The sequence below is a fragment of the Melopsittacus undulatus genome, chromosome 10 (assembly GCF_012275295.1).
Source record: "Melopsittacus undulatus isolate bMelUnd1 chromosome 10, bMelUnd1.mat.Z, whole genome shotgun sequence".
NCBI lineage: Eukaryota > Metazoa > Chordata > Aves > Psittaciformes > Psittaculidae > Melopsittacus > Melopsittacus undulatus.
Window position 1 is genome coordinate 34,836,404 of NC_047536.1, and position 21,707 is coordinate 34,858,110.

The 21,707-nt window shown below is 64.1% G+C and overlaps 3 protein-coding genes and 1 long non-coding RNA gene across 6 annotated transcripts; 2 read left to right on the top strand and 2 right to left on the bottom strand.

Annotated features, from left to right (window-relative positions):
• The first annotated feature begins 1,556 nt into the window (after window positions 1–1,556).
• Window positions 1,557–3,383, top strand: WFDC3 (WAP four-disulfide core domain 3). Its single transcript, XM_034066912.1, has 4 exons — window positions 1,557–1,777; window positions 1,981–2,115; window positions 2,984–3,136; window positions 3,218–3,383. Exons 1-3 carry the CDS (start codon window positions 1,690–1,692, stop codon window positions 3,133–3,135), a joined length of 375 nt encoding a protein of 124 aa, XP_033922803.1. The 5' UTR covers window positions 1,557–1,689; the 3' UTR covers window position 3,136; window positions 3,218–3,383.
• An 8,476-nt stretch (window positions 3,384–11,859) lies between these two features.
• SPINT4 (serine peptidase inhibitor, Kunitz type 4) lies at window positions 11,860–13,231 on the bottom strand. The gene is made up of 4 exons (XM_034066914.1): window positions 13,071–13,231; window positions 12,737–12,910; window positions 12,249–12,416; window positions 11,860–12,177 (listed from the first exon to the last, which is right to left on the bottom strand). Exons 1-4 carry the CDS (start codon window positions 13,180–13,182, stop codon window positions 12,161–12,163), a joined length of 471 nt encoding a protein of 156 aa, XP_033922805.1. The 5' UTR covers window positions 13,183–13,231; the 3' UTR covers window positions 11,860–12,160.
• Window positions 13,232–13,304: 73 nt separating this feature from the next.
• Window positions 13,305–16,775, top strand: LOC117436732 (uncharacterized). Its single transcript, XR_004550063.1, has 2 exons — window positions 13,305–13,461; window positions 16,565–16,775. It is a non-coding gene; the product is annotated as an uncharacterized lncRNA (long non-coding RNA).
• A 438-nt stretch (window positions 16,776–17,213) lies between these two features.
• On the bottom strand, window positions 17,214–20,060 carry LOC115947399 (S-antigen protein-like). Of its 3 annotated transcripts, none has more exons than XM_034067282.1 (3): window positions 19,783–20,060; window positions 17,873–18,477; window positions 17,214–17,836 (listed from the first exon to the last, which is right to left on the bottom strand). In XM_034067282.1, exons 1-3 carry the CDS (start codon window positions 19,853–19,855, stop codon window positions 17,396–17,398), a joined length of 1,119 nt encoding a protein of 372 aa, XP_033923173.1. In that variant the 5' UTR covers window positions 19,856–20,060; the 3' UTR covers window positions 17,214–17,395. The 3 variants fall into 3 exon arrangements, with proteins under 3 accessions (XP_033923173.1, XP_033923174.1, XP_030909949.2); XM_034067283.1 differs by having other exon boundaries at window positions 17,214–18,129; window positions 18,172–18,477; window positions 19,783–20,054; XM_031054089.2 differs by having other exon boundaries at window positions 17,214–18,477; window positions 19,783–20,056.
• Window positions 20,061–21,707: the final 1,647 nt, after the last annotated feature.

Here is a 21,707-nt window from a genome sequence, read left to right on the forward strand (position 1 = left end):
AAGCATCCCACCAGCCCGAGTGTGCCTGTGTCCTGGCACCAGCCCCAGCAGCTCCACTGCTCTCTCAGCACCCAGCCCTTTCCCATCCCCGCTGGTCGGATCCTGCTGCCGGTGTTGGTGTAGTGCGGAGTGGTGTTGGTGCAGGCACTGGGCCATCCACACCTGCTCCTGTTCCTGCACAAACACCAGTGGCAGGGAGGGGACCAGAGGCAAAGGCAAACAGTTACTGATTTACTGCTGCATTGTTGACTGTGGGGTTAAATTACCTGGAGACAGACCCCGGCAGAGTGGACACTGGCTCATGACTTGGGCAGGGACTGTGCCCCGGCCCCGTATGCCCCTGGCCACACAGGTCTGCAGGATGCTCCAGCCTGGAGCTGGATCTGCCCCTGGTGCCTCTGCAAGCAACAAGGGGACATCACTGGAGATGGGGCAGGTCTCACCCTCTGCCCTGTGCAGGCTCCACCTGTGACCATAGCCAGGATGGGTCCCAGAGAGCTGGGATGATCTAGGACTGACCTCCAGGAATGGGGTCCAGCCCATGGTGCCCAGCCAGACAGCACCGGCACCATGCAGGAGGACCCTCATTGCAGTGGCATCCAACCAACCAACGGTGTTGAGCTGACACCAAGAGCTGCGAGCCAAGGGGGGTCCTTGGGGTCCCCGTGCAGTTGCTGGGCATCAGGAGGCATTAAAGCCACCACTGACAGCACCAGTGGAGGAGACAGGAACTGGCAGGGCAGCAAACTGCTGAGAGCAGGGCAGGAAAGTGGCTGCTCCAGGCTGCTTGGAGCAAACCAACCCCTGCTCGATGCTGCATCCGGAGGGAGCCCGCAGGCCTCGGGAGGGATATCTCAGACACTGCCGTGCTGAGGGGCTCTGGGTCCTGCGGCACCGCCGTGCCCTGAGCACCGGGCGTGCAGCCAGAGCTGCCGGCTGCTCGCTCCCTGCCAGCCACTCACCCAACCGGTGCTGCCGGATGGTCCGGGCCGCATCCCCGGAGTGCTGGAGGCTGCGGGGATGGCAGGGGCTGAGCCGGGAGCCTGCGGCCGGGCAGCAGGAGCTGTCGGGGGGAACCAGGGGCAGCCCCGAGGTGAGGGCCGGCCGGAGGCAGAGCACCCTGGAGAGCCCTTCAGTGGAGGAGAGGAAACCGGAGGAGGACAAGCGGCTGAGGCAGAAGCCGGGCAAGTGGCAGCAGCCTCCGATGCACAGTGCCAGCATCAGGGACCAGTGACTCAGGCTGGGGCTCCGCTCGAGCTTAAGACGGCAGCAGTGGTGGTGGCAGGAGCAGTCTGAGCCGGGGTACATCCCGCACCACCGGTGCCCTGTGCCAGGCTCACCAGCGGCATCCCCTCGGGCTCCATCACCGAGCCCAGCCCGATGCCACCACAGCCCACAGCACGGGGCCGGTGGGCTCGGGTGCAGCACACGGGGCTGCGCCGGCGGCCGCTCTTCCTGCCCGGCCGGTTCCCGGCGCGGCCGCCGCTCTGCTCCAGGCTCCCCCTCCCTGGTCGGCCGCCAGCAGCGGCAGACACCTGATCCTCGGGTTGTGCAAGCGAAGGGGGAGCCTGGCCCTGCCCGGCCCCCGGGAGCCACCCGGAAGGCCGAGCCCTCCTCCGCCCGCCGCCCCACCTGCACGGGAGCTTAAAGGCCGCCGGGCGGCCCGAGGCGCAGCGCCGGTCCCGCACCATGCCCAAGGCCCGCAGCGTGCTCGTCCTGGCTGGGCTCCTGGCTCTCTGGGCACAGCTGCCGCCAGCATCCGCCCAGAATGTCACCAGTGAGTATGAGCGCACGGCTGGGCACGCCCCGGGCCAGCAGCCAGCATCACTGCCAGCCCCAGGGCCTGCCGGGGTGGGGGCCGGGGCCGAGAACCAGCCCTGGCGCGGTTGGGCTCAGCAGCATCCCTGGACCCAGCCCTGGTGCTGGCGGCAGCATCTCCTGCCGCGGTGCCCACCCATGGCCTCCACCTTTGCCTTGCAGCAAAAGCCGGCGTGTGCCCAGAGCCGGCCACAGAAGCAGTGAACTGCACGGTGGGGTGCCAGTCCGATGGCGACTGCGAGAGCATCCTCAAGTGCTGCCCAGCGGCCTGCGGCAAGGCCTGCCTGAAGCCCGACGGTAACGCTCCCTCCTGCTCCCGGTGCTGCTGCCGCAAGCCCACAGCCCAGCCTGGCCGGTGGCACCGGTGCTCCAGGGTGTGGGGCCTGGGCACCCGTTGTGCATCACCTGCAGTGCGGTTACTGGGGGCTGAGCAGGGACCCCAGCAGGCCTGGGGTGTGCTCCTGGTGACCTCACTCATCCTCCTCCCAGCTGCATACGACTGCTGCAGTGGGCAGGGGTCTGTGCCATTCCCCTCTCAGCCCTCATTACCTGCTCATCCTGGTGGGCAGCAGCCAGCCCAGGACATGGGCATGGTCCTGCCTCCCAGCCATCGTTCCTGGTGCTGCATGGACACGGCCCCACAGCCACCCAACTGAGCTCATTCTCTGTGCCGGTCCTGCTGGAGAGCAGCCCCAGTGAACGGGTGCAGGAGTTGAGATCTCCAGTGGCAAACAGACGGATGTGAACCTGAGGCTCTGGTATCTCCATGGCCACCTGCAAGGACAGAGCTGGGCCGGCTGTGCTGCAGTGCAGGACAGTGTGGTGCAGAGCTGGAAGCCCAGTGCTGGTGGCAGGCAGCTGGGCAGGATGGCAGGGACCCTGCGCACTGGGCCCTGACTGAGCCCACACACAGCAAGCACACAGCTGGGACTGGCTGTGGCAGCTGTGGGGGAAAGTGGGATGAAGGCACTGTGGTGGCTGTGTGTTCTGTGCCACTGGGTCAGACTGCATCATGCGGTACAGGGCTCTGCGGGCCAGGATGGGAGTCCCTCCACTGCGGCAGACAGGGGCTAGGCCATGCCCGCAGCTCCGGGGCCTGCAGGGTCGGCCCTGCCCCTTGTGCTGGTGCCGGCAGGGCTCAGGCCATGTCCCTTTGCCTTTGCAGAGAAGCCGGGTACGTGCCCGCCCGTCAGCCCTGGGATCCCCATGCTGGGCGTCTGCACAAACCAGTGCAAGTCGGACTCCAACTGCTCCGGGAACCAGAAGTGCTGCAGGAATGGCTGTGGCAAAGTGTCCTGTGTGACACCCATTCACTGAGGTCAGTCGGGTGCCCGCCAGCCCCGGGGATCCTGCTGTCCTCACAGCCCATCCCACTGACAGCTCTCTGCTCCCTTTGCAGGCACAGCCGCCTCCTGCCAGCGACCCACAGGAGAGCTGCTGCCCAACACGAGCCCTGCATGCCCAGGCCCTGGCCCTGCACCGTCCCCTTGGCTTGGAGCCTTCAGCCTCATCCTCCTCCCTGGGGTCCCCTGCATTCTCTCCAATAAAGCAGCCTCTCCCTGCCACTCTTCTTGCTGCCTCTCTGTACTGCTGTGCTCCTGAATGGGCAGCATCCTGCCCACTGCTGGTGCTGGTGCTGCCTGGAAGGGCTCCACATGACAAGCACCATCACTGACTGGTTGCACCGTATCTCCAAGGGTCGCCATCCTCTGGCACGGCCTCCACTTCTGTGCAGCCAAGTTCAGAGTGAGGCCATCAAGGTGCAGCCACATCTGTGTCCTATGGGAGCAGACCTGCTCTGCAATGCTCCCCAGGCAGGACCGGGGACAGGACACCGCTCCCTGTGTCCCATCCCTCCAGGAGTTCCATCCCAGGAGCTGCTCACGGGTCACTGGTGACCTGGAAAGGGCTCAGTGTGGAGGATGCACCAGTGCGGGCTGCGCGCCCAGCGCTGCCCTGGGAGCCTCCCCTGAGCTGGATTGTTCGTGCCTGGTGCTCCCACGGTGCCCACACGGTGCTGCTGTGGGAAGGAGCCGCTCGGTGGGGCCGGACCCCCCCCCAGCAGGGTTTAAATCGCGGTCCTGGGGCGCAGCCCCAGCTCTGCTCCCCGACGGCAGCGCCATGCGAGGCGGGCGCAGGCTCCTCCTGGTGCTCCTGGTGCTCTCCATGGAGCTGCCTCCCGGCCCGGCCCGGCAGCACCGCAGTGGGCACCGGGGCACTGCCCCCACGGCGGAGGGCAGCGGGGCCGCCCGAGCGCCCGAGCTCTTCTGCCTCTCGGACCGCGGCTGCCCCGGCTCCGAGCAGTGCTCCTGGAGCGGCCGGGTCCGGACGTGCCTCCTGCCGGCCGCAGGTACCGCGGGGCCGGGCGGGGGCCGGGGCCGGGAGCCCCCGGTGCGATCCCCGCTCCCGGCCGCCTGTGGCATCTCCCTGTGCAGAGAGCCCCGGTTACTGCCCCCGGGCCGGCGGCGCCAGCGGCAGGAGCTGCGGCAGGAGCTGCGCCAACGACACCTCCTGCAGCCCCGGCCACAAGTGCTGCCCCCGCGGCTGCTGCACCCGCTGCCTGCGGGCAGAGCCCGGTGAGCCGGCCCCGTGGCCCCGTGCGCGGACGAGCCCGAGCTCCGCAGCCCCCGTGGCTCCATGGGGCCGGTTCGGCTGCACCCGGAGCCGCAAACCTCCCGTTCCCTGCAGCCAAGCCCGGGCTCTGCCCTCGGAAGCGCGTCCAGAGCAGCGCCGTTGCCTGCCCCAACCGCTGCGCCGATGACCGGGACTGCCCCGGGAACCGCAAGTGCTGCTTCTCCGGCTGCGGGCTGGCCTGTGCCCTCCCCGACAGAGGTAGGGCTCCGCCATCCCTCCCGAGGCTCCACTCCCCCCAGGGCAGGGGCTCAGCAGACCCACATCTGCCTCAGCCCAGTGTGTGCCCCTGGCACTGCCCATGGCTGCCCCGCAGCCACCCCGTGTCCACCGCAGCTGCACTGGTGGTGGCACAGCCCCTCCCTGCCTGTGCCCAGCGGGGTGTGCAGCCGGTGGCGGCCGTCCAGGCCCCGGGGTGCTGCCGGCTGTGGCACCTGGTGCTGCACACACACCCTGGCACAGCCCCGGCCACTGCCTGGGACAGGGGCAGGACCAGGGATGTGATGGGGGCACAATGGGGACCAAGGTCACACAGGGCTGGGGAAAACAAGACCCTGGCACTGCCGCGGTCCCCGTTGTCACCAGGGAGCCATCATGCTGTGGTGAAACCTGGCACGTGCCCTGTGGTGCTGCGGGGGTCCCTGGGACCCTGCCTGGAGCTGTGTGACACCGACAGCGACTGCCCCGGGGCTGCCAAGTGCTGCACCACCGGCTGCGGACACGTCTGCAAACCACCCACCGAGGGTAAAAACACCAGCACCCTATGGCACTGATACCCCCCATGTCCCCTCCCTGCCCTGTCCCAGGCTGAGCTCCCCTGCCAGGGCCAGCACCCTCGTGGGAGCTGTAGGTGTGCAGAGACCCAGCTGCTGTCCCCATGGGGCAGGTCCGGGTGAGGAGCCCACCCCAGAGGGTGACCCCCTTACCCCTATGTAAGGGTCACCCCTTACCTAGAGGTTAGCCCCTCATCCCTCTGTCTCTCCACATGTGCCAGCACATCCTGGGCTCTGTCCCCCCGTGACCGATGGTGACCGATCAGCCGAGTGCCTCGTCCTGTGCCTGCAGGACAGGGACTGTCCCCACAAGCAGAAGTGCTGCCTGCGGGGCTGCGGCAGGACCTGCGTCCCCCCTCTGCAAGGTAAGACTCCCCCCGAGGCCCCCAGGTTCAGCAGCCCTGGGCACCGCATAGGTCTCACCCTGCTGTGGGTCCAGCCTGGTGGTGACCAAGAGTGGCCCAGGGTGGGAGCACCCCATGGTCCCCATCGCTTGGGTCAGAAGAACCTATTCTGCACTGCCTGCCCCGTCCATCTTCCCCAGGCACGGCCTAGCCCTGCCTGGGAAGGGCTGTACCAGGAGCTGGGTGCCAGAGCCGCTGTCATCTCACCCTGTGGGTGAGCAGAGAGCTGCTGCTGCTCCCAGCACCCACATCCCTCGTCTGTCCCTGTCCCGGATCCTCTGCACTGCCAGACAACTGCACCAGCATTGCTCTGACGGGTCCTGTCCAGGGTACTCAGCACCCCCAGACCCTGCACCCCATCGGCCTCGGCTGCTCCACAGCACTGGAACAGAATAAACTGCATTCAGCTCTGAGTGGCTCTGTGGTGGGTTCCAGGAGGCGCAGGCAGCCCTGGGCTGTCACAGGCAGTGAAGTGCAGGCAGGAACCCAGCAGCATCCCTGCAGGCAGGCACTGGCTCTGGGCAAGGAGAGGTTCCCGTTTCCATGCGGGTGCCTCCAGCCACCATCACCCCATAGTGACCATCCCACTGCATCTGGGGCTGCACCGATGTCCCCTCAGCAGTCATGGGCTGCAGTGCAGAAACCAGTTCCCTCTGGTTCCTGTCACCAAGGAAGGGTTCATCAGCATCCCAAAGTGTCAAAGCCTGATTGGGAAAGTCATGGGTTGGGGTAGGTGAAGCACCCAGACAAGCAGGGAGCAGCACCCACCTGCCAGAGGCCGCTGCAGGGTGCATGGGGTGCATGTGGGAATGCACGAGTGCACTCACTCCCAGTCCCAGCCCAGCCCCATCACCACGGAGGTGGCCCAGGACACATCTCCCACCTCTCAGGGGTGGCCGGGCAGGGCCGGGCTGTGCCCTGCAGGGTCAGCAGCCACCCGGCCCCAGCCGCCCTCCCGGCCCCACGGTCACCCTGACCTGCAGTGGGGCTCAGCCGCCGATAAGCGGGTGTCTGGCAGGGAGCCGGCGGGTTCCAGGAACTGCCCCTCCTCCTGCCCCCCTGCCCCGGCTCCAGCGGCCCCGGCACCAGCACCCACAGCAGGGACCTTATACCCATCCCTGGCTCAGCTCTGGACACACACAACATCCCCGGCAGCACCATGAGATTGGGTTTGCTCCTCCTGGGGCTCATCACCCTCCGGGCAGAGACGGACACTGTACCTCAGGAGACAGGCGGTGAGTACCGCAGGAGAACCTGGCAGCTGCCAGGCCCCCCTGTGCCCTGCTGTGTCCCCTCTGCCGCTGCCAGGCTCCTCTTTGTTCTAACCAAACAGCTGCTGTTTGGAGTGAAACCTCCTGCAGCGTCTCCATTTACAGCCCAAACAGTGTGGCTGGAGCAGAAACCACTGCCCAGGGGCATTGCCCACTGCTGGCAATGGGACACAGGCACCGGCTGGAGTGTGCACTCACCTGTGCCCATGGTAGGACTATCCTGATTTTCCCAGCATGGTCAAGAGGAGCACAGGGGATGGAGGATGATGAAGGAGCTCCATCCTGCTGACACAGGGGATGGAGGATGAGGAGCTTTGATCCCATTCCACTGCAGGGGAGCCCCAGAAGCCTGGGAGGTGCCCGCGGGACTTCACACGCTGCCTGCGCCTGGAGCCCCCGCTCTGTGCCAATGACTCCAGCTGCCCCAGCTGGTACAAGTGCTGCCTCCGAGAGTGCCGGCTCCGCTGCACCATCCCGGCACAAGGTACAGCACCACAGCACAGCCACCAGCTGGCATGGGTCATATGGAGGGGTTTGGGATGGGGCAAGTGGTGGGGTCCAGCCAGAGGCAGTGGAGGGGTCAGGCAGGGGCAGGAGGCACTGCCCTCAACACCATTGGTGCAGCCTCACCTCAGCCCATGCCACAACTGCAGAGAAACCTGGTGCCTGTCCAGCGGCTGCTCCCGAAGGGCTCTTCTACCCCTGCTCCTTCCCCTGCCTGGAGGACCGGGACTGCCTGGGGAGGCAGAAGTGCTGCTCGCTGGGCTGCGGCTCTGCCTGCCTGGAGCCGGTGCAGGGTAAGGCCCAGGGCAGCGGCACAGCCTCGGTTCACTGCTGTGTGTCCGCAGGCCCGGCCGTGCTGTAGCCATGTGCCTGCTCCCACGTGGGGCCTGGCAGTGCCATAGCCATGTGCCCGCTCCAATGGGCCATGTGCCGCTTCCCCTCCGCTGCCAGCACCCGCACCACGGTGAGGGGCCTGGGGACCCGGTGCGGGTGGGCACCAGCTGGGACGCTGCAGCCTCGCACCCGTCTGCTCCCCCAGACCAACCCAAGCCTGGGGAGAGCCCCACGGCACAGCCGGGGCCGGGGAGCCCGTGCCAGGAGCGGTGCCACGGAGACAGCGACAGCCCCAATGTGCAGAAGTGTGGCAGCAGCAGCTGTGGGGAGCAGGGCCTGCACCCAACCCCAGCCGGTGAGATGGGGGGGCCGGGCAGGGCTGGGGCCCAGGGGGATGCCGTGGGGCCGGAGCCCCCCAGGCACAGGGCTCTGGCACAGTGGGACCCCTCACAGTGGGTCCCCTCACCCCTCACCCCGTGCTCACTGGGGCAGGCTCTGCCGGTGCCAGCCGCTTGCTGCTGTGCCCTGTGGCTCCTGTGTGGATGCCACTATAGGGACACACCGCACGGCTCCTGGGTGGGCACTGGGGCCGGCAGGGGACACGAGGCCACCCCCGGCCGGCCACCATCGGCTCTGTCCTCACCACCGGCACCATCCGGCTCCGCGGTGCAGGGGACACCAGCCCTGCCACAGCCACACTGCAGCAGCCCCAGCAGCAGGGGTGCCACTGGGACCAGGACTGTCCCCCATCCGAGGTGTGCTGCCACCAGCAGTGCAGCCGGCAGTGCCACACACACAGCCAAGGTGAGCGGGTCATGGAGCTTTGATGGCTCTGCCCACCCTGGTCCCCATGGCTGTGCTCTGAGCAGTGCCAGGAACCGAGGGCACAGGGCACCAGCACTGGTGCAACCCTGAGGCAGTGGGTGAGTGCCGCAGCCAGGGCAGGAGTCAGGCAGTGCCAGGGTGGGAGGGGATGGGTTTGCCCTGGTCCCCACTGGCATTCCTGGCAGCACATGGGCCGTGTGCCTCGCAGGGGCTCCCACGGCCACACCAGCCTGGCAGGAGGGGGTGAGGTGCCGGAGAGATGGGGACTGCAGCAGAGGGGAGATGTGCTGTGATGGATGGTGTGCAGGGTCGTGCAGCACCAGGCACCAAGGTGGGACATGGGGGACACTAAATCCAGGGAGCTACAAGGGCAAAGGCAGCTCCTCTCCAAACCTCTGAGGGTCTGGTGCCAGACCCATGGTTCTGGTGGGAGATGCTGCAGCATCGCCACAGGGTAGAGCTGTGCTGCAGTGCCTGGTGCAGCAGGGCTGTGGTGCTGAGTGGGCTGCGGTGCATGCTCTGGGCAGCCCCCAGGCCACTCCGCACCATGTCCTCCAGAGAAACCCGGCTTCTGCCCTGCCCGTGCTGGGCTGTTCCCCACTTACGACTGCAGAGCCTGGTGCTGGCACGACGCCGGGTGCCCCGGTGAGGAGAAGTGCTGCCTGCAAGGCTGTGACTACGTCTGCCTGCCCCCGGCCCGAGGTGTGAGCTGCTCAGCCCCAGCATGGGAGCACCGGGCTGGGATCCTCCCGAGCTGTGGGGCTGTGGGTCCCCATCACCCCTGTGCCCACAGCTCCACTGCCTCCTGTCCCCAGAGAAACCAAGCATCTGCCCTGTGGCCATGGAGGCACCGACCGCTGCGGCCCCATGCGGCACTGCCTGCACTGGGGACTGGCAGTGCCCGGGGGATGAGAAGTGCTGCAGCAGCACATGTGGGCACGTGTGCTCAGCCCCTGAGAGAGGTGAGGACACAGCCACGGGGGTGCAGGGCCCCATGGACACCACGGACATGCTGCCATGGGGCAGTGCTGCCGTGGGGCAGGTACAGCCCACAGGGCAGGGGGTACCTGTCCCTCTCGCCCCTTCCCACCCCTCAGACAAACCCGGTGAGTGCCCGAGGGTGAGGCCCCGGCAGCCACCGGAGCCATGTGAGGAGGAGGATTCCTGCACCCACGACAGGGACTGTCCCTGGCAGCAGAAGTGCTGCTTCTCCGGCTGTGCCATGCGCTGTGCCCGCCCGGCCCGAGGTGAGCGCGGGCAGCCTGGACCCTGCATGGGGCACAGTGTGTGTGGGACCCGCACCCTGAGCTGGACCTGCCCATGCAGAGCACCCAGGGCAGTGCCCTCGGGCAGAGCCGTGCTGGGACCCACGGCGCAGGCGGCAGAGCCAGTGCCTGGATGACAGCGTCTGCAGGCGAGCTGAGAAGTGCTGCAACACTGGCTGTGCATGGGAGTGTGTGGCTGTGCCCACAGGTACCAGGAGCATTGCTGGGGGGAACTGGGCACCAGCCCCTGAGGGCCACTGGGTGACAGCAGTGGCTGTGCCCATGCAGAGAGCTGGGACAGGGACGGTGGGCAGTGCATGGAGGTGTGCAAGGATGACTCACAGTGTCCTCGGGGACAGAGGTGCACCAACAACGGCTGCGGCCGCATCTGCACAGACATCCCTGGAGGTGAGAGCCAGGCGGGTCCCCCATGGCCATGCAGGGCCCACCCCAGGGTGCCCCATGGTGGGATACCCCTGCGGGTGCTTCCCTTGCAGGCAGAGTGGGAACATGCCCCATCCCTCGGGAGCCAGGGACGTGCCTGGACCTCTGCAGCTTCGATGAGGAGTGTCCCTGGGGTCACAAGTGCTGCAGCAATGGCTGTGGCCATGTCTGCACCCCTGCCTCTCTGCAAGGTCAGCACCCAGCACCCCCCGGCTGAGCCCAGGGGTCCCCTCGACACCAGCCCCACAGGGACAGCCTGGTTGATGCTCCCCCCCCAGCGAGGAGGGGCTGTGCCCCAGGGTCCTGCACCCTCCCCATCCCTCTGTACCCCACCTCCTCCCATGCACGGGATGAGCACACGAGGCCTCAGCTCAGGGCTGCCCCTGCTGTGCTCTCCCTCCCTCAGAGCACGATGCCATGGCCATGCCCTGGCACGGGGCCGAGCGGTGCCCGCAGGAGTGCGAGGCAGACTCACAGTGCCCTGGGCACCAGCACTGCACCCACAGCGGCTGCGGCCACGTCTGCACGGACACCCCCACAGGTGAGGGGGGCTGGGGCAGCCAGGACCCCACAGCACCGTGGGGTGCCCCACACAGGCTGCTGTGCATCATGGGCAGGGGGGAATGTGCCACATCCCCAGGGGCCATGGGTTGTGTCTGAACCTCTGCAGCCTCCATGAGGACTGTGCCCGGGGGCACAAGTGCTGCAGCAATGGCTACAGCCATGTCTGCACTCTGGTGCCTTCAGGGAAAGGGGCACTGGGCCACCAAGCCGGGGCCAGCACCAGGGCAGAGCCATATGAAGGGCACAGTGTTCAGTGTGCTCCTGGCTCCACATCACCACAGCTGGTGGTGTGCCACCCTGCTGCTGCCCTGGCACTCTCCCCCCAGCAGAGATGTGCTTTTGGGATAAGGGGACCCGAAAGGACATGGAGCTCGATGAAACTGCTGCCAGAACCAGCCATGCTCAGCAGCACCCATGGCCTCCACAGCCTCAGAGCTCCCTAAAGCCACATCCATCTTTTCAGGTGCTGCATGACTCAAGAGCAGCTCCACCATGGCAGGAAGATACCCTCGGAAGGGGACACCGGGTGGCCAGCTGGCTTGTCCCCTCCCCACCACCTCCAGTAATAAAGCCTGTGCTTGGCCATCTCCAGCTGCACTCCCGAGTCTTGGCAGCACCAGGCTGACCTCACCAGGCACTGGGACAGCACCAGGGCAGGGATGGCCTTACCAGGGCTGGGGCTGGTGGCTCAGACCATGCCAGCATCACTTCACCAGAGGTCAGTGAAGTGATGCAGACACAGACTCGAGGCTGTGGGACAGGTGTACCCCAGCATCCACCAAAGGGTCTATTCCTCCTCCATCAGGTTGCTTTAGCTCCCAGCCAGATCACGTCGGCAGCCTGAGGGCAGAGCTGGGGCTGGGAGCCCATCCAGGGGCAGTGGGAGCTGCAGGGTGGTGACTGGGGGAGCCTGGGGCTGCATGTGGTGCTGCAGAGAGCACCCACCGCCTGGTGCCAGCACAGGAGGGCAGCCCAGAGGGATGGGCACTGCCTGCCCAGGAGGAAGGACAAGACCCAGACCCAGACATGCTCATCCAAGGACCTGCCCTTGTATTGAGGTGACACAGCCCATGGGAAGGTCAGGCTCCTCCAGGTGGGCACCATGGTGCAGGAGGGCACAGCTGTGCTGCCATGGGTGCACATCCCTGCCCCTGGGCTGGTGAACATCCCTGGCAGAGCCGCAGCCCCCAGCACAGGCACCCTGGCCAGCAGCGCCCATCACTGCCAGCCCTGTGGGCAGCGGCTCCAGGGGACAGGGCCGTGGTGACCAACAGCAGCTTCCCCTGGGCAGGGACCATGCAGGGGCCACTGTGCTCCCCGGGACAGCACTACCAGGCACCTGGAACTGAGACACAGCACATCAGGAGCGGGGCAGGGGCAGCCCAGGGCACACGGCACAGGCACAGGGTTAGTTACCAATGTGGGAGCAGGCCTGGAAACACTGGTCCTCGGTCTCGAAGTTGTTCCTGTTGCCACCGCAGCCGCCGTAGATGAACTCCTCACACTGCTGGCTGGAGGCGTTGAAGAAGAAGCGGCGGAAGAGAGCCTTGCAGCTCCCGCAGACAGAGGGCAGGTAGCACAGGTCTGCGTGGTCAGAGAGAACAGACTGAGCCAGGGCTGGCAAACGGATGCTGCCGGCTCAGCACTCCCAGGGCCCATGGGGAAACCTCCACAGCTCCCGTCCCTTCTTAGTACCAAACCCTTCCCACCAGCAGCCAGCTCTGCACCCACTGGCCCCATAGCCCCACACACCTGCAGGTGGTTACTCCCCACCCCACAGCATGGCCCCCCTGGCTCTGCAGGATCCAGCAAGAGCTCAGGGATACCCCAGGGAAACCCCCTCCCTGTCTGCTTGGCTCCCACCCCTGCTGCTGACTCCCAACACTGCAGCACCAAGCCCTCACCCAACACCGGCTCCTGGCACGTGTAGCCACACTTGCTGGGGCAGCACTTGGTGGCACCCGGGCAGCCAGCATCACTGGTGCAGTGGGAGCAGGAGCCATTCTTGTGGCAGGCGGTGCAGTCCTGGTGCAGCAGATCCTCCACATCTGGGAGGTGGTAGCAGTACCCAGGCTTCACTGCAGGACACAGATACCTGGAGATTGGGGAGGGCTCAGGGCAGACCCCACAGCTGGATGCAGGTCACCAGCAGCCCTGGGCCCCTGCAGACACGTGCAGGGAACTCTGGGCAGCAGCAGCATCAGGAGCATCCCCAGCACATGCCCCGAACACACTCACCCATCACCGGCTCCTCTTGTCCGGCTGTGAGTGGGGTCGGACCAGACCGAGAGGGGGAGAGCAGGGCTGCGAGGAGGGGGACGAGGAAGAGGCATCCGGGCAGCAGCTCCATGGTGCTCTGAGCAGCCGGCTCTGGCCCAGCCGCGCCGGGCTGGGATTTAAGGTGTGCCGGGGGGCGGAGGGAGCCCGGTTAATTCCTGCCATGTGGGTAACGAGCCGCACCCAGGCCGGGCCCGGCCTCCCCAGCAGCATCCAGCAGCGCTGAGCCGGGGCGACCGGTACGACGGGATGGCTGCGCCGGTGCGGCAGCGGCATTGCCCGTTCCGGGCTGGGGGCATCACCGGCTGCAGCCGCAGCCGCTGGGGACCAGCCGTGGTGGCGACGGGCAGAGGTTGGTGCCAGCCCCTGCGCTGCCACGGGGCACGGAAAGGGAGTGGAAAGCCTCCGGGGTCGCACGGGGCAGGGGCTGCGGGACTGCTCTGCCCCGGTGCAGGTCCAAGGGGAAAGGCCCCTTCACCCCTTCCTCTCGAGCTCCGCCCCGGTTGATGGAGCATCCCTGGCGGATGGTCCCACAGACGGCTGAGTCCCCGGTGCCCCGTGCGCCGGTCCCCACTGCTGTGGAAGGGAGGTCCCGCAGGACAGTGATGCTCCCATCTCACCCTACAGGCACTTTGCCACCCACTTCATCTTCTCCTGGGCTGGGACCATCCCCTTCACCCGCTCCTCTCCCGGGGCTGTCTGAGCGGAGCCGCTCCTGTGCCCCCCCCCCCGCGTGTGAGGCACTCCCTGGGCCACAGCCGGAGGTCCAGACCCACTGCAGCACAGCGCTGCGGGCGCTGGGCTGGGCACAGGCACATCCCCGGCATCCGGCCAGCACCCATGGGCGGGTGTGGGGTGAAACCTGCCAAAACCAGGGAGAAACAGATTAAGCTGTTGCCATTCAGCAGGAATAATTGTCTCCTAATTACGGGTGTAATTACCATCCCAAGGGGGAAGTGGAGGGCAAGGAAAGCTCCGTGGGGAGAGGCCAAGAAAGTTGGATGTGGGGTGCAGTTTGTGGGGACACCCACGTCCCACTGCAGCCTTTTTCTGTCTCTGCTGTGAAACCCCCGGATGGAGACCCCAGCAGTGGCACCACACGGGATATGAGGATGTGGCAAAGCCTGAGTGGGGCAGGAGCAAAGCTGGAGGGACATAACAGTGATGGGAAAGGGACCCGGGCACAGGGACAGGGGTGGTCCTGGGGCTGTAGCTCATCTTCCATGACCTGGAGCTGCACAGAACATTCCCAGTGACACAGAAACTCCCAGCCCTGTGTCCCACAGGAGGGCAGGGCCATGGCACCAAATCCACCAGCGCTATGTTTGTCCCCATTATCTTCCCATGGTGTCTCAGCTGCCTGGGTGATCACTGTATGGACTGACATCATCATCCAGAGCAGCCCCTGCTCCCAAAGGAATGCCATGGCCAAGCTGGGCAGACACAGCAGTGGACATGGGGCTGGTGCCGCTGGTACTGGGGCTGTGTCACCATGGTGCAGAGGGGGGTTGTGAGACAGCTTTGTGCCACCAGGAGGATGGCCTGATGGGACTGATGCTCCATGGGGTGATAGGAGCCAGGTGCTACCCTGCTGCCCACCCAGGGACAGGGACAGCCCCTGTTCACAGTGAGGATCCCCCAGCACAGCACAGCCCAGCCCGTGCTCCCCACTGCTGCTCATCCCATGACTCCATGTGCTCCTGGGATGGGTCACACCGATGGGAGCAAGCCCCCATGCAGTCAGAGCCATGCTGTCAAGTGCATGGTGCTGCCCAACCAGCGTGTACCGCGGATGGCTTGGCAGGCACATGCAGGTGTGTGGCACACACATCCATCCACACACACACACGGAGCGTGGACATGCACACAAACACACGTGTCCAGCCCGTGCCGGCTGTGGCTGCCCGAGCACATGCACACGCTCGCACACGTGCAGGCAGCCGGCCCAGAGAGCCGGAGCCCTCCTGCTCTTCCCGGAAGGGAGCCAGGGGGAAAGTCCCAGCAGCTCCAGAGCCTCGGTCCTTGCGACACGCAGCGGCAGCAGCCGACACCACCGACACCGACACCACTGACACCACCGACACCGACACCACCGACACTGACAGCCCCACGCAGGCCCTGCTGCCAGCATCACCTGTGGCACACTGGCAGGGTGGGAAGCACAGCCAGACCCAGGAAGGGCTGTGTCCTTCCAGATGCTGATCCATGCCCATGCCTGGAGACCCAGCAGCGGGCGGCTGCAGCAGCTGGGGTGGTTGGTCCCACCAGCCCCATGGAAGGGAGCAGGAGGCAAGAGGAACCTCCAGCACTGTGTGACAGGGACCTGGGCACCCACCCTGGCTCTGCAAAGGGCACAGGGCCTGGTGCTATGACCCCACAGTCCTGGCACCCAGACACAGCACCCGTGCACGCTCCAGTTCCCTGCCCCCAGCATCAGGGCCCTGTGCCCCCACAGTCCTGGTCCCAGCTGCTGCCCACGGTGTGGGGCCAGGTGGGCACGGGCTGGCCGGGAGCTCGGGGGCCACGGTGCAGCGTGGGGCTGTGAACCGTGTCCTGGCACAGGACGTCCTCTGGGAGCCAGCGATTGTTCCGGAGGCAGAACAATGCCTGGGGAGCTGCCAGGGCACCGCGGCCGCTCCATGGTGCCCGGACGGGAGCCACCTCCAGCACCCATGGCTCCATGTGGGTTCCCTGGACCCTGCCTTTACCCGCCCTGTGCAACAGGAAACTGCACCAGCTGCTCTTGTGGCATGGCACAGCATGACAAACATGGCACACATGGCACAGCACAGCATGGCATACACAGCACAGCATGGCACACATGGCACAGCATGGCACACAAAACACAGCACACATGGCACACACAGCACGGCACACATGGCACAGCATGGCACACATGGCACAGCACAGCACGGCACACATGGCACAGCACAGCATGGCATACACAGCACAGCATGGCACACATGGCACAGCATGGCACACACAGCACGGCACACATGGCACACACAGCACGGCACACATGGCACACATGGCAAACATGACACAGCTCTCCCAGGGATGCACAGAGCAGCAGCCCCTTTGTGTCTCCTGCCTGGCTCAACCAGCAGCATCCTGCAGGGAGGGGAGGGGGGGTCATGCTCGGCCGGAGCGTGCTGGGCACTGGGCACAGACCAGGTCACTGGGACCAGCCTCCAGCCCGAGAGGATTTAAAGCTGTGCCCAGCCCTGGTGCTGCCCTGCACCATGCGGCTGCTGCTGCTGCTCCTGCTGCTGGGGCTCTGCTGCCTCTGGGCCCGGCTCCTGTCCACCGGTGAGTGCAGGGTGGGCATGGGCAGCCGGTGCTGCGGGAGGGGGCAGCCGTGGCTGGAGCCCAGCTTCCCGAGCAGGGTCAATGGCTGCACCCCAGCGTGCTCTGCAGCCAGGGCTTGGGACATGGATGCTTTGGTCTCTCCCCAGGACTCACCTAACCCCTGCGTGGACCTGGACCAAGGACCCAGCCTGTGCGGCCACGGGACAGACAGACAGACAGCGGCCATGGAGGGACCCACCAGCTGCTGGATAAGGACCCATCCTCCCAGTCCCACCTCCATCCCTCACCCTCAGCTCCCTGCAGAGCACTGGGGTCCCAGTGCCCCCTGTCCCCAGTAAACCCATTCTGCAATGACCACTGGTGGCTGCTGCTGCATCAGGCTCCTGGTGAGCCCCCTGGGAGCTCTGGGCCCTGCGGGAGGGCCTGGGTCCAGCAGGGGCTGTCACCAAAGGCAGCGCATCCCTGGGGATGGGTTTGTCCCCAGCTCCAGCAGCTCCTGTGGGCCCTGGCCAAGCTCTACCATGGCAGCTGCTGCCGGAGGATGCTGCAGAGCGGCCATGGGGCAGCTCAGCCCAAGGAGCCCCTGGGAAGCTGGGTAGGGTCTCCTGGCCCAGAGATGTTCTGTTGGTTGGGGCAGGGCTCTTCAGGGCCATTCCTGTGGCTCTCTCACAGGGACCAAGTCATGGTGCTGTGCAAAGGGCCCTGCCAGGCTCACACCAGGTGCAGGAGCTCCTCGTGCATGGGACAGGCTGGGGCAGCCTTGAGGGGCTGGCCATGCCAGGCACTGACCAGGGATAGTTCATCATGCCAAGCAGGTGGCTCAGTGTGGGGTTTATTAGGAAAGAGAAGGACCTGACCAAACACAGCTGGTGCTCGGGGCCGGCCCTGGCAGAGTGAGGCAGAGGAGGAGCCCCAGGGTAGCCACCCCTGAGCCACCACAGGCTCTGCTTGCTTCCTCACACACCTGGTGGCATCGATCACCAAGTGCCATCGTCATAACCACCACCATCATTATCACTGTCATCATCTTCATCGCCATCATCATCTCCATAGTCTTCATCATCACCACCATCATCATTATCACCATTGTCATCACTGTTGTCATCGTCATTGTCATCGTCATCACTGTTGCCATCATTGTCATCACCATTGCTGTTGCCATCATCATTGCCATCATCTCCATCGTCATTGCCATCATCATCTCCATCGTCATCACTATTGCTGTCACCATCGTCGTTGCCATCATCATCATCACCATTATCATCACCATCACCATGCTCATTTTTACCCTTATCGTCATCATCATCACCATCATCATCATCATCATCATCGTCATCATCGTCCCCACTGTCACTCTGGTCAGACTCAGGTTTCTCTCCTGCCTCAGGCTTCCCCTCGCTCTCTGGCTTCTCCCCAGCCTCCGGCTTCTCCCCAGCTTCTGGCTTCTCCCCAGCCTCTGGCTTCCCACCAGTCTCCGGCTTCTCCCCCAGCACAGGTTTATCCCCAGTGTCCGGCTTCTCTCCAGCCCCTGGCTTTGCTACAGCCGTTGGCTTTTCCTCAGTCTCAGTCTTCCCCCCACATGTTGGCTTCTTCCCTGAACTCGGTTTCTTCCCTGTGTCCGGCTTCCCAGCCAGTGCAGGCTTGTTCCCACCCAACACGGGCTTGTTCCCATCCAGTGCAGGCTTGTTCCCACCCAACGCGGGCTTGTTCCCTGCCAGTGTGGGCTTGTTCCCATCCAGTGCAGGCTTGTTCCCATCCAGTGTGGGCTTGTTCCCACCCAACACGGGCTTGTTCCCACTCAATGCAGGCTTGTTCCCTGCTGCAGGCCCTCGCCCGGGCTCCGGCTTCTTCCCCGGTGCAGGTGTTGCAGCAGCCACGGGCAGGAGCTGGTCCTTACACACCCACTCTGCACACTCCCATGTCCCATCGCAGGCGGCATTCCCGGGCACCGGAGCGGGCACCGCGCTGGGCTGTTCCACAGGCAAGAGGCTCTTCCCGACCAGAGCAAGTCCAGGACATTCCGGCTGCAGCTGTGGGTCTGGGGCTGCTCCAGGGCGCCCTGGAAGGGAGCAGAGAGCAGCAGCATCACCATGTGCTGCCCTCGCACCTGCGGCTTCCGGACATTACACCCAAAGCTCCAACCCCTGGTTCACCCCCGTGCACCCCAAATCCCACCCACAGACTGGCACCGCGCAGGGGTGGGTGCAGGACTTGAGGAACTGGGCAGAATGGGGAGAGGAGAAGCAAGAAAGTGAGTGTGTGACTGCAGCAGCTGCTGAGCAAAACCACCCCAAATACAGTAGGTGCTGTTTAACCAGGGCAGGGATGCAGGAACTGGGAGCACTCTGGTCTGTGAGCTCTCATTGAGCAGCAGCACATGAACCCGCTCGGCAGCACCCAGCCCATGGCTCCCTACAGCAGTGCCATCTCTGGGACAGGGAATGGGACCAACGCGTTGACAGCGGAGGCAGCAGTACCACTGGTCGCTGGCAGAAGGTGGGTTATGCCACAGGGCTTAGAACCAGCCTGTAGCTGAGACCAAAAGTAACTCGGGTTTCCAGAGGAGCACTGGGAAGTGATGACATTTCTTCTGACACATTCAGATCAGTGCACGATGGCCCCAGCATCCTGTTACAGAGCAGCAGCAAACCGGGCTCCTACTGCACAGGAGCTGGTGCTGCCTCAGTTTGAGCTCGGCTGGCAACATGGGTGGGAGCATTTGGAAAGAAGAGGTTCTGCAAAATGCTCTCAAAACCCCTTCATGGCTCATTCAACACAAATGCTGTTCTCACTGTTGAAACATGGACGGTTTTCCCAGGAAAAATAATAATATTAGAAGGAAAACTTTTTCCTTGGTAATCTCTCCTCTCCAGAACAGCACCTCCCCTGGGCTGGTGCCTCCAGAGGGCTCATGATGGGAAATGCCCTGAACAGACCCAAGCCAAGCACTGGGGCAGCCACCAGCAGGACCATCAGGGTCCAGACCATCCCATTCCTGCTGCAGCACCTGGGGCTCTGCCTGGGCTGCATCAGCACCAGTCCCTGCTCCCGGCACTGGTTCAACCAAACCCCCCCTCAAGCATCCCTGCACCTGTGTGCCGGTTCCACAACCCTCTGCATCCTGTGTTGAACTCACAGTTTACACGATTAAAGCTAAACCTGAGCAGGGCTCCAGCTTCTCACAGGAAGCTTTCGGAAACACAGGGATTAAAGCAGACATTTAAACCCATCACCCCCAACACTGCTCTAGTGGAGGATGTCCCTGCTCATTGCAGGCGGTTGGAGCAATGACTCCCCCTCCAACCCAACACACAAACCCCCTCAGCCCCGGCAGGCCGGGGGCTCCCAGCCCGGCCGTACTTGCCTGCGGTGGGTGCTGCCTGCAGCCCTGCGCCCAGCGCCAGGAGCGCCAGCACCAGGACTCCCATCGCTCTCATGCTGCCGCAGTCACTGGTGCCCGTGCGGAGCCGGCGGCGATTTAAAGTTCCTCCCGAGGGCTGCGAACGGGAGGAAGCAGCTCCCAGGTGACCTGCGGGAACCTCCCAGTTTGCTGTAATTGGGTTTTCGGGAGAGCCACTCCAGCGCCGTCCTCCACCCTAACCCCAGCCGGCCTCACACCGCAGCACGGGGCCAGCAGGGTCTGCTGCAAGAGATGGAGCTCTGGGGAGGGGAAAGTCAGGATTTCAAGTGAAGAGCTCAGGCAAGGTGAAGAGAGCACAGGAATCTGCCCTCAGACCCCAGGTCCAAGCTGCTGACCTTCATCAGAGACCCACATTAAAAGACAAACACACTGCCACCTTCCCTTTTCTCTGCACCTGATTTCAGGGTAAAGACTTACTCAATGTGTTTGAGACAACAGAGTGAGCAGTACCTTCAATGAGTGACAACCTGTTTACACTGAGTTATTCTCAAGTCACACTGGAGTGTTGGGATCTGATTTTGTAATATTTTTCCTTCCCTATTTAGTTATTTCTTCCTGAATTATACACAACCCAAAGTGCAATCAGCATTGTAGGAGCTTTAGGACTAGCATGGCCAGGAGACACCAGCACTGGGCAAGAATGGGTCAGACTTGCTGGATCAAAAGGCAAAGTTTAAACCTGTAGCTGTGGGGGGACTGAAATCAACTGGTTTGAGCTCCATGTTATTTTTACAGTTCTAAGCAGTGTTCACTGCTTGCTGCCAGCACGGGAGGGTGAAGGTCCTGCTCAGAGCTTTCCATCAGTCATACCACAGTGATGCACAGCAATGCAAAGGGTGAGACCTGGGAGCAGGCAGGTGCACTGCTGTGTGCTGCCAAACCTGTGTGGGAAGAGGGCTCAGTGCAAGAAACACATTTTAAGAACAGGTTTAATCCTCTCGTGGCCATGACTCAATTCGGTGCCATTTCCACATGAACCGCCCGTGTTTGCTGGAGATCCGGTGTTCCACCCTGTGGCTCTGGGCCTGACCTCCCAGCCCATTGCTTATCATGTGCTGCTGGAGCAGGACACACCTGGAGCCTGCACTGGGGTGCTGGGCTGGGGCAGGTCATCACTGAACTGATGCTCACAGCATCCATGTAAGTCCCACTTCCATGGGCAGCAGGGGTTTGCTCAGGCTCCTGCGCTGCCCACCCAACTCCACAGACATGGAACATCCTGAGGCTGACACGGATTGATGGGAAAGGGACCCTCAGCTTTCAGACCATTGGGTTTCCTTCCCTCTTCCCTCCCCAGCCACCTCAGCCCCTGAAATGCAGGCTCCTCTCCTGTGCCCTTCCTGTGAGGGCTGGTGCACTTACAGCGTTTGATGCTAACCAGTGATGTTAAAGGGTAAAGTTTACAGGATGTGGTCCCATTCCTCGTTCCTAATGCCCTGTGCTGCCTCACACTGCAGCCATGTGGTGACCTGCAAGGGCAGAGCCAACGATGCCATGAGGAGCCAGTGAGATAATGAAGCTTTTGCACCAGTCTGCAACAGGATGTGGGATTGGGCTCAACAGGTTTCTGCTGCCACCAGAACCTGCCTGCACTGAGGGACAGACGGGACCTGTCTGAAGTGTCTGTGAATCAGGAAAGCATTCAGGAAGCCTCAGCTGTGAAGCGGCTGTTGGTGCATGGCAGACACCCGCAGGCTGGCGTGTTCTGCACACCCACCACACAGATCCATGGGAAATGTACCAACAAACAATGGGAGATCCAAACAAGTCCTCTCATCAGTTACGTTGTGGTGATCCCTGACATTGTTCTGATCTACCCTTCAAAAGACATCCCCACCCATGCCAGAACAGGGGCTCCCTTAGTGAGA

Coding starts and splice junctions, on each gene's coding strand:
- WFDC3 (XM_034066912.1), top strand. CDS start 1,690: ATGCCCAAGGCCCGCAGCGTGCTCGTCCTGGCTGGGCTCCTGGCTCTC. Junction 1,778..1,980: donor ATCCGCCCAGAATGTCACCA/GTGAGTATGAGC, acceptor TTTGCCTTGCAG/CAAAAGCCGGCGTGTGCCCA. Junction 2,116..2,983: donor GGCCTGCCTGAAGCCCGACG/GTAACGCTCCCT, acceptor TTGCCTTTGCAG/AGAAGCCGGGTACGTGCCCG.
- SPINT4 (XM_034066914.1), bottom strand. CDS start 13,182: ATGGAGCTGCTGCCCGGATGCCTCTTCCTCGTCCCCCTCCTCGCAGCC. Junction 12,911..13,070: donor ACAAGAGGAGCCGGTGATGG/GTGAGTGTGTTC, acceptor TGTGTCCTGCAG/TGAAGCCTGGGTACTGCTAC. Junction 12,417..12,736: donor GTGCCAGGAGCCGGTGTTGG/GTGAGGGCTTGG, acceptor CTGACCACGCAG/ACCTGTGCTACCTGCCCTCT.
- LOC115947399 (XM_031054089.2), bottom strand. CDS start 19,855: ATGAGAGCGATGGGAGTCCTGGTGCTGGCGCTCCTGGCGCTGGGCGCA. Junction 18,478..19,782: donor GCAGGCAGCACCCACCGCAG/GCAAGTACGGCC, acceptor GCTCCCTTCCAG/GGCGCCCTGGAGCAGCCCCA.